General features: G+C 44.9%; 1 protein-coding gene across 14 annotated transcripts in view; it reads left to right on the top strand.

Annotated features, from left to right (window-relative positions):
- Positions 1 to 1,810: 1,810 nt before the first annotated feature.
- Positions 1,811 to 11,209, top strand: part of RASGEF1B (RasGEF domain family member 1B) — a 550,562-nt gene continuing 541,163 nt past the window's right edge. For 3 of the 14 annotated variants that reach the window (XM_077882674.1, XM_077882665.1, XM_077882662.1), the window contains exon 1: positions 1,818 to 1,955. Coding sequence is in view for 2 of the 14 variants with exons in the window: in XM_077882673.1 (XP_077738799.1) it covers positions 1,887 to 1,955 (69 nt within the window). In the remaining 12 variants the exon portion in view is untranslated. Of the gene's footprint in view, positions 1,956 to 11,209 lie in introns of all 14 variants that reach the window. The other 11 variants (XM_077882673.1, XM_077882675.1, XM_077882663.1 and 8 more) reach the window with 11 other exon arrangements.

The following is an 11,209-nucleotide window of genomic DNA, read 5'->3' as shown; positions in this document are numbered from 1 at the left end:
AGTGTAGTGCATGGGCATCGAGCTGCCACATTCTTGATTTCACTGATGGGGATTAGTTAGTGCTATGCTAGTGGGTTCTGGATAAAGATAGAGTACTTGAAGTGTTCATTTTACTTATAGGAGTAGGCCTTTTTAGATTGTAACGAAATTGAATATTTCATACGGCAAAATGAAAAAAGATAAAACCAGAGATTCCATAAAAAATTTGTTTTTGATCATCTCTTTATTGTGAAAAATATTTTTTAAGATTTATTTATTTATTTATGACAGACACAGAGAGAGAGACACACACACAGGAGGAGGGAGAAGCAGGCTCCATGCCAGGAGCCCAATGTGGGACTCGATCCCGGGACTCCAGGATCGCGCCCTGGGCCAAAGGCAGGTGCCAAACCTCTGAGCCACCCAGGGATCCCCTATTGTGAAAAATATTTGACTGAAAAAGTTGGAGAAGCACTGAGCTGATAAATTCCAGCTTATTTAGTATAACACCTTTCCTTCCCATCTTTATTTCCTGAATTCACAGTGACTCTGCTGTGCCAACTAGAATTCTGGAATGTAAATCAGGAAATCTAGACCGAGCTATCCATCACCACCCATCCGGCTATCCGTCTTCTTCTATTCATTCAGTCGAGCAAGATTTACAGGGTGCTTCTATAATGCCTGGAGTGTCTCTAATACTACGGCTCTCGTGAGGTAATACAAACTTTTCCAGCTCTGTTTCCTTGCCTATAAAATTAGGTGATTTGACAAACTTTCTTGAGGGTCTCTGTCTCTGGCCTGTCTAATGCTTTTACAGGTCTTGTATGCTCTGACTTCTGGATTTGACAAGGTAGGGCAATGTTTCTCCAGATTGATGCTGGGCACCACCCGCATCGGGATCTCCCGGGGTGCCTAATAAAAAAAGCGGATCCTGGGGTTGTCCCAAACCGTCTGAATCAGAAACACTGGGAGTTGGGGCCCAGGGCTTCTGATTTTAAACAAGGTCTTGGGATCCCTGGGTGGCCGAGCGGTTTGGCGCCTGCCTTTGGCCCAGGGCGCGATCCTGGAGACCCGGGATCGAATCCCACGTCGGGCTCCCGGTGCATGGAGCCTGCTTCTCCCTCTGCCTGTGTCTCTGCCTCTCTCTCTCTCTCTCTGTGACTATCATAAATAAATAAAAATTAAAAACAACAACAACAAAAAACAAGGTCTGCAGCAGGTTATTCTTAGGTACGCCAAAGTTCCAAAGTTTGAGATGTACATAGGTCTTGTGTCCTAAAAGCATCTTCCTTTTTAACAAGACAGGCCTTATAGGTTTGGAAAGAGAAACGGGGCCACAGCTGTGTGTGTCTGTCTCCTGGCTTGACCATCCTTCGGGAGGGCCGTGACTGTGACTACGGAGCTCACCTGGCCCGGCCCCTGTGCCTACGCAGTGCGCCCTTCCCCTTCTGGGGCGCACCTGTGCCTGCTCCCTTCAACGACGGGGGTGGATGTGAGGAGAGGAGCGGGAGTCCCTCCTCCCAGGCTCTGGAGCCTTTTCCTTCCCGGGAGGGCGGGCTGGCGGCAGCCCTGGTTCGGGTCTCGGTTCGCGCCCGGGAGGGGGAAGCGGGGTACTGGGGGCGCCCCCGGCCCGCCTCCCCCGCGCTGTCGGGCCCGGCGGAGTCGCGGGCGTGGCCTTGGCCGCGCGCGGCTCGGGGCTGCGGGGTCGTTGGCCCTCCCGCACCCCCTCGCGGGGCCCTTCCCCGGCCGCGGTCGTGGTGACAGTCGGCGGGACCCCCGGCGCGCTCGCCCCGCCCCGCCCCGGCCCCCCGCCCCGCCCCGGGGCCCCGCCTCGCCCGCCCGAGGGCTGAGCGCGAGCCGGGCGGCCGCTCGGGCGCTGCGGGAGGGCCCCGCCTCCGCGCTGGTCTATGGCAAAGTTTCTGGCCGAGCTGCTGGGCTGCGCGCTGCCGAGCAAGGGCGCCTCTGCGGTGTTGGAGGTAGGTGGAGGGCGTGTCCCCGCGGCCGCGAGCCCCGAGCGCCGCCCTGGGGTCCCCGGTGAGCGCGAGGGTGCGCGGGCTCACCTGCCCGCCTGGCGCCTCCGTCCGGCCCGCGCGGGGCGAGGGGGGCGGGGAGCAGACCCCAAGCCCGGGACCTCGGCGAGCCCGGTGTTGCCTTCCGTAGTTGACAGGTCGACAGGCGAGCACGTTTTTTTTTTTTCTTTTTTTTTTTTTTTTGTCAATCTGGACTGACTTTTGCGAGTTGCTCTTTACCTGAAATGCCAGGAATGTCTGAGGATGAGCAGTATCCTCTCACCCCTCTCTGCTGCTTCATTTCCCACCCTCGCCCCCTTTTAATCTTGGGGTGTTGGTGGGGGGAAGTTAACAGTAAAGATCTTTAGGTCAGAAGGCTTCTTCCCTCCCCCCGACCTCCAGCACACTGCAAACTCCGCGAAGTTAACTCATTTCTCGGGTGGGTGGGGTACGCTGGGGAGGAGAAGGGTTAACGTGGGATTTGCCAAATCAGGTGAACACATGGCAGCTCTGAAGGCAGGGACATCTAATTGCTCACACCTGCCCGAGGTGGCAGTGGTGCTGCTGTAAGCATCTCTGCAGGGCATCACTTCTGGGAAGGCTGGCTGGCTTGTCCTGCGGAGGGGAACTGTGGAAACCCATACTGGCTGCTCAGGAGGGAGCTCCACACTGTGCACAGGCACCCCCTTCCCCTCAGGCCTACAGCGGGAACAGTATGTCCTTTGTCTCTATCTACCCAGCAGAGCAGAGGCCACAGCTGTGACGGCCAGGTTAACCAGCGCTGTGTGCTCGGCGGGCGCTCCTTGCGGAGTCCCAGGGCCTGACGACCCTTCCTGCCAGCCTCAGGGCTACTGGAGGAGCCACCTCAGCCCTCTCTGCAGTTTCCGGACCGGCCAGGGAAAGCAGAATTTGGGGTCTTCTCTCATGGGTGTGAGAGCTGGTCCTTCAGCAAGGCAGATCTTCAGGCTGCACACTCACATGCTTCCCTGGCTGCAGTGAATCTCTTCTCCCCTTTGGCACTGTCGGTGTTCGTACCCTCTGAGGTCCTGTGGTCACATTGCTTTGATTTTAGAGCTCCAGTTGCCCAACGCGGAACGTCTGTTGTGTGACAAATCGGTTTTTAAGCAGGGAGATCTCAATAGTAAGTGATCAAGAGCAGCTGGGAAAACAGGAGCAGACTGGGAGAAACCAGACTGAAATGCCTGCCTGGGTGCTTGGTGGCCTGAAATCTAAAAAAAAAAAATCATGAAAAGTCTGAAAAAGTAAAGTTTTCCAGGTCTGCAGCTAAAATCAGCTGTCTCCTTTGGCATGTTACATCTCTGCCCACCTCCTTCTCTGTGATGTAAATGTTTGGTAGCATTTGGGGGTCATTTCAGAGAGGTGAGATGCTCCTTTAAAATTGCTTTTCTCTCTGACTTTGTCTTCATTGTATTTGGATTTTCATTTTAACTAACTTATTTTTTAAAAGATTTTATTTTTAAGTAATCCCTATACCCAACATGAGGTTCAAACTCATACCCAGAAGATCAAGAGTCGCATGTTCCACCAACGGAGCCAACCAGCCAGGCTCCCCTGGATTTTTTTTTTTTTTTAAGATTTTAATTTATTTATTCATGAGAGACAAAGAAGGAAAGAGGCAGAGACATAGGCGGAGGGAGAAGCAGGCTCCAAGCAGGGAGCCCGACGTGGGACTCCATACCTAGAGTCCAGGATCACACCCTGGGCTGAAGGCAGACTCTTAACCGCTGAGCCACCCAGGCGTCCCCTCCCCTGGATTTTTGTTTTTAAGTTGTCGACCCACAGCAATTTTGTTGTATGTACTGTCTTTTGGTTGTATATTCCGGTCTGTTTGGTCTTCCAGCCAATGGATGCCCCACCTTGATTTCTTAGAATTATTGGCTCTCAATCATTGCTTGGAGGGCAGCTTAAAAAGTAGTCAGAGACTTACTTAGACAATTAAGAAAATGAGTAGCTGTTTTGTCTTTGAAGAGCTTCTGGGAAAGGCAAATTCCCTCAGTCCTCGATAACTCCATATATCTTGCTTTGTGTTCTTTTCTACCCAAATGGGGGCGGGAGCTACGATAATCTCTGCTTTCTCCTTTCTACAGATGATTGATTTATTGTTGACTTGAATCACCCCATCAGGTATCGCTTTTAATCAGTGTTGCTGGAAGAGTTAAGAGATCATGCCATCCCTACCTATAGGGGAAAATCTGCCCAAAGAGATGAATAACTGAGTCAGGAATGTGTTTTGAGGTTGCTTTCTTCTCAGGCAACACATTCTTATTCATAAATGAGCTCTCTATATTTGGGAGGGAAAGAAATGTGTAAGAAAGATATTCTTAAACCTTTCTAAATATTCATTTCCTAAAAGTGAAAGTGATAGGACATGAGGAATTTTAGGCAGCCTTTCATTTCCACCAAATGCTCTAATTCTAACTTTGGAGGCTACCTTTAGTTGCAGGGAGATCAAGAGAAGAGATGGATGTTTTCATAATGAATGGCCTTTAGTCTCATTTTGGTTAGGAGGAGGCCAACAATGTGGTTTCTTCCTACACCGGCCAGTTTGGTTTGCAAACAGATTTCTGCCTGCAAGAGTACTGAATCCCGACAGGAACCCTTGTGTGTTTGCTGTTGTGTGACAAGGGAGAATGGGTGACAGGTTATGGAGAACAAAGGGGCAGAAAGTCACTGGTGTTGGAAAACAGGTCCAGTGTGTACCTTGCTGTGTCATCTTCAGAGGCTAAGGACAGATGGTGTGCATTTGAAACACAGTGTCTTCATGATCATTTTGCTAATCTCCCCTTTACGTTGTCTTAGTATTTAAGTTTATGAACTAAGTCTTTGAGAGACAATTTTAAAATTTCAAGAAAAAATAAAAGGGTAATAAGTTTATCTCAGTCACGGTGGTGCCGGGAGCACTGGGCTAGATTTTTGAAATAATGTTTGTGCCTCACCAAGGCAGAGCTTCTGCGGAAAGAGTGGGCTTTCTGTATGTTCTGATGGCTATAGAGGTAGGACATTCTAAGAGTACAGTGGTGGTTTCAGACCTAGCAGGTCCTACTTACATGTGTCCCATATGCTTAGGTGAATGGATGTCTGGCCCTGATGTCCATTCCTGACCCTGTCAGCTTTGCCATATTATGAACCTGTCTCCCATCTCAGCCTCAGTGTCGCTTTGTATTGTGCCTTCCTGATAGTCAGTGATGGGGTCTGGTTTCAGAGCAGAAAAAAGCGGAGAATTATACAGTCAGAGGTGACTACTTTTTCTCCTACTGGGTCCCCTTCCCTCAGTCTGCAAACCTGCATTTTTAATGCTGCCATCCTTTGTTATCTAACCTGGAGGGGCACCTTTCAGGGGCCACATCCATTGAGCAGAACACATCTGGCCTTACAATAACTGTCATGATTGTCTACTCTGATAGGCATTGTTTTAAGGGCAGAGCATCTACAATCTCAGCTATCTTCCCGATAGGTTCATGATATAGGTATCAACAACCATGCTTTACAGACGAGAGAATCGAGGTTTACAGAGGTTAAGTAGTTTGGTTAAGGTCACTCTAGCGACATGTGTTAGAGTGAGGATCTCAAAGTTCATCTCCCTTCTTCAATTATGGTTACTTGGTATGTGGTGTTTTGTTTTTTGTTTTCTATCTCAGCTTTATTCCTAGCTATACTCTTTCTCTTTGGAAATAGGAAAGGTAAACACCTGCATTCTTTCGTTCTTTCCCCTTCATGGTGTTACCGTTGGGATGGTGTGAGCACCTTACTCCTGGAAATGTTCAATCAAAGGCTGATTGAACTCAGAGGAATTGTGAAGGGAAAGATTCAAGTTCAATCACCATGAACCTTGACGGATAGCTTCCACTTAGGAAGCATTTCCTGCGTGTTGTCCTGTTTTATTCCCCAATGACATTATGAGGTTAAGTTGTATTGTCATCTCTGTTTTGGAAGTGAGGGAGCCAGGGCTCAGGGTCATTACCGGAATTGTGCAAGGTTACTCCCTACTATGGATCGGATCTGAGAGGATTTACTTCCGATTCCATAGTGCTTGGCCAGCCAGCTGTGCTGACTTAGCTGATCTTTTCCTCGCCTCTGATTGCTGCCTCCTCCACTCGATCTTTTGGACCATTGCCCAAGTAATTTTCCTTAATAGCCCAACTCAACTCAGTGTCCATTTATATACCCCCAATTCTTTGGTGCTTTGCCTTTGCATGCAGATGCAGCAGGGAAAGCAGTTCCCCTTGACAGTGTGCTCACTACCTGAATTTCTTGTCCGGTCTTTCCTTCCTCTGACTATCCTCTAGTACTCCGGCAACTTTGGTCTACGCCATTTCTCCATCATGTCCTCTTGCTGCTGAGCTGTTGCTCTGCCTGGAGTGTTCCCCCCCCCACTCCCACCCCCCAATTCATCTATTAAAGTTTCCTCTTTCTGCGAGGTTCAGCTCAGATCCTGCCTCTAGCCCCAGCCCCCTTGGACACAGCCAGGCCTCTACTGCAGGCCTACTGAATACTATTGGTGTGTTTCTATATGAGACCTAGGGCAACTTTCTCTTGTAACTTCTCTGTGCTTCAGTTTTCTGTCTTCAGTGGGGACGATAGCAGTGCGGAATGCAGAGTGGCTAGGGGTAAATGAGTTAATGCCTGGAAAGTGCTTAGAGTGGTGCCCAGAGCATGGTCATTGCTGAGGTCCTTGACTGCATTGTCTCTGACCTCTTCAGGCTCAAGAACTAAGTATTTTTTCTTTCTACAGCCCCCAGTAGAGTACTGTACACATCATTTTGCATCACATAAGCAACTGATGGATCAAACAGATCTTCCAACTCTGCAGGTTTATGATTTTCTTTGCTCTTAAACTATTTGTTGTTTTTCTGAAGTTTCGATTTAACCAGCAGTTATTTATTTGTGTGTTTTTATTTGCTAATCTGGCAACCCCATCTTACCTTTCTCCTCCTCCCCTCAGAACCCAGGCCCTAAAGTCCAATCCTACTCAACTGTAGAAGCTTGTCCCTATCTTTCCCTCATAACGGCCTCTATCTGACGGAGACCCTGTCCCAAGCCAAGGAAACTACCTATAGGGAATTGCAGTTGGGCAACCATCTGTCCCCATCACCTCACTAGTATGGAAATGCTGAAGTGAGCAAGTTTTCTTCTGCAAGTGTCAGATCTGAGAGTAAGAGAGGTGTTATCACTGGCATCCTATTTATTCATTCTTCGTGTGTTTGCCAGTTCACGCAATCATTCATTCAGCTTAACAATAACCTACAACCCTGGGACCAACTGCAATCATTCATTCATTTAACAAATGTTATTAAACCCTGGCTTTGTGTTAGGCACCCCATGGAAGCTTTGCTAAAAGACATTCAAACTATTTTAACTGTGACCCACAGTAAGAAATATATTTTACATTGCAATCCTGAATGCACACAGCTATTTATACCTATAACATTGAAATTAAGTTTCAAGAATAATACTTTTATTTATGACCGGGGACGTACTTTGATCTTTGCAGTTCTGTTCTTTCCATTCCATTTCTTCCATTCTATTAAGAATTAAACAGGGGAAGACCCACTGAATTGATTTCATGAGTTGTGACTCATGATTTGAAAAGCACTGCTATATAGGATGGTAAGATTCAATTTCTACAGAACAATTTGTACTACCTCATTATCCCAGTACTGTGCTTAAGCATTATGACACTGTACATTAGGAAATTTTTGTGGTCTACCATGGGAAGCCAATCACCATGAATAACATTATGTTTTGGGAGAAAATATTTTCAGGATTTCAAACAACTAACTTACCAAATAACCTTTGATAAATATTCTGCCTCTAAATTGGGTAGAAGGTTTGGCATGTTACCTGAGCACATTTTATGATACGCCTTTTATTTAGAACACTACAGTTGGATCTCAATTTCTCTTGCTTTGCATCTACTAACAACAAATGTGCTCCATGGGCTGAATGACTCCCCAGGCTTCATTTGTGGATCTTTCCAGTTTTATATTTTAATCGACCCCAACCCTTCTCTCTTGAAAGAATTTACACTTTCAAGCATTTTCCCCCTCTCTATCTGTGTGGTAAAGATCTTGATTTTGTCCATTACAATGAGCCCTTTTATTTAGATGAATCTTACATGCTGTCATCCACTTGGTCATTCTGATGGCCTTTAAGCATCTAAAGAATGAGCCAAGTTGTCAGGCTGTTTTGAAAGCAAATAATTTGGATGGACAAGGCTGTAGCTTCAGTGATTGGATGTTGGTGCCTGATCAGAAGGGAGAAGTTTACTTTGAGAATAATAGTTCCTTTTGCCACAGCTGGGCTTTCTCTGAGGGTCATTTGAATTTTAAGCTAATGGATACTGAGTTTGTCTTGTAAATTCAGAATTCAGTTTGTTTGAGAGCCAATTGGATTGCTCTATCACATCTGAGCCGTTGTATATACGCACAGGCAACTCTACTTACCTTTTGTGTTAGCTGCTTTTAAACTCTGCTTGTGGTCCTAAATGCATGCATTTCATTTATAGGAATATTTGGTCCCATTATGATTACATCTGTCTAATGGCTTCTTGCTGAGAAGTCATTACATGATTTTTTCCTTTTTTTGTATTTTGATAAGTAAAGGCTGGTGTTTCAAATCTGTCAAATGGCCAGTGCTGGCTGCATGTCACAAGGAGCAGGAAAAGAGCGTCACTCTTTGATTTATTTCCTTTTGCTTAGTTCTTTTCAATTTGTAATAGTATTCTTGTATATTATGAATTTCTTTTCTTCACAAGTCTTTGATAAATAGGTCTAGTAGTGACATTTATGTTTAAAGAGTTTTACCTACTTGGAGTTACCTATAGGAGTGGCCCATAAATAAAATGACAACTTTTATTTATCTGAATTTCATGATGAGTAAGGACTGTGTTTTCTACCCTCAAAGAATCTTATTTAAAGATTTTTATTTATTTATTCATGAGAGACCCAGAGAGAGAAAGAGAGAGACAGAGACAGAGACACAGGCAGAGGGAGAAGCAGGCTCCACGTGAGGAGACTGATGTGGGACTCAATCAGGGATCCCGGTTCACGCCCTGAGCTGAAGGCAGGCACTCAACCGCTGAGCCACCCAGGTGTCCCTCTACCCTCAAAGAATCTTAAATGTATCCTAGGTCTATTCTATTTCCCTTTCAAACACATTTTCAAAATGAGGAGGACTCATCGTCCTCCTTTCTACCCATCTGGAACCCCCCCTTTCTCCTTTCCAACTCCATCATCAGCCACCTTTTTAACCTAGAGTAGCACTTTGGTGCCATTTTTGCATTCTTTCTTTTCTTTTTTCTTAACGAACAGTCTGTTAGTGACTCCTGCAGATTCTTTCTTGGACTTATACTTCTCTTTTTATTGCTACTAGTTTTTGTCCACTGATCTGACAAACATTTACTGAGTATGTACCATGACCAAGGAGCAGGGTCTGTAGGGGATTTGACAATAAGTAATAATTGGTTTGCTTCTTTCAAGTCACCCTCTTCTCCCCTTTCCTGAATATGCTGCTAGTGTACTACAATGCCTTTTCATTGTCACTTTCCCACACAAGAGTCTGTCTACATGACTTTCTGTTTCCAAAGGCTCAAGTCTATAAAAAATGCTTAGGTTATTTTAAAGATTTTCTCTTATATGTCTTACTCTGTCTTGTTTACTTTACTTCCTGCCATTAATTTTCTTCAGGGATCTTTTACAGGTCAAATGCAAGCGCTTGCCCCTGCGCCTTTGTTTTTTGCTACTTGCTTATCCTATCTTCATTCTTTCCTTTCTTCCTAACTAAACCCTACCTAATTTTCAGGGCCATAGTAAAGATCCAGCCATTCATGAAGGCTTCTCCAATTACAGAAAAGAGGCTAAGAATACACAGGCAGGAGAATCAGATATTTGACTTCCAATCCTGGCTCCTTCAATTCTTTGCTACATGACCTTAAATAAAATACTTCTTTGTATCCTGCTTTTATTTTCTATAAAATAGGAATAATAATAGTAGCTATCTCATTGAGTTGTTATGAAGATTAAATTAGATAATTCAAACAAAATACTAAGCATAGTGCTTGGCATGTAGTAATTGACAAATAATTTAATAGTGATGATGATGATGATGATGATAATGATTATATACTTTCACCTTGATCCCAGTACCCTGGGGTGTCCCTCTCCTCGGACTATCTTAGGACATTCCTTTCACTTTTCTGAATTTTCTACAATGCTGAGCACAACATAGGTGCTCAATCAGTGCTCATTAATTTTGAAAACATGCCATATGCTGTTTTAGCAAAATCTGGGAACCAAATTATTTCTGAATATATTTAATTGTATTTTATGGAAATGTGACAGCCACTGTCCTTTAGTGACTTGCCCCTTAATCTGTAGGATGTGTATTGATGCTAACTTGGATTAAAGTTGTACAAATGTTGATAATCTTACATACAACTCTGGCAAATGCAGTACTTGAAAAATGTGCTGATTATAAATGCCATTTAAATGAAATTCAACCATAGATTGCAATATAATTAAACACAGAGTATTTTTTATTTTTCAATTGGTTTGCAAACATGTATCCTCAAAATAAGTCAAGTGAAGCAAATTCATGCTATAAGTTAAGATTTTATTCATCAGACTTTTATGTTGCGTACTGCTGGTGTAGAATTCTGGCTGGAAGTCAGGTTAGATTATTCCAAAATTAATTTACTCCAAAGAATACTTACCCAGCGGGCTTTCTTATCCTATTTCTAGTGGGAAAGAGGGAGTAATGATGCCCTGCTTCTCTGGAAACTCCGTTGGATGGCCTGAAAGCTTGGAAATTTACTTTCAAGGAGATTATTTGAACTTGGCTGGAAGTCAAGTGAGGGAGCCTAGAGAGGCCCATGGGGCTGAAAGCTAGAGGGTAACAGGATTATGTATTGCAAAGAACCAACACCAGGAGTCTTAAGATCTGGTTTCTGGGATGGGCTCATCACCTCATGGGCTGAATGCTATTGGGGGTAAATCTCCTTACCTCTCTGAGTGTCCATTTTTATAGCTCTAAAATGAAAGTAGCAATATTCGATTTGCTTTACTCACAGAAATGATGTGAGGCTCCAGAATGGTAATAAATGTGAAAGCCCTTTATAAAATGTCAAGCATTATACAAATGTGAATTGTTATTACTGACACTGTAATGGAGAGCACAGAAACAAGGTGTATACTTGGCATCCC

Source organism: Canis aureus, chromosome 33 (genome assembly GCF_053574225.1).
Source record: "Canis aureus isolate CA01 chromosome 33, VMU_Caureus_v.1.0, whole genome shotgun sequence".
Lineage (NCBI taxonomy): Eukaryota > Metazoa > Chordata > Mammalia > Carnivora > Canidae > Canis > Canis aureus.
This window is presented reverse-complemented; position numbering and strand designations above follow the sequence as displayed.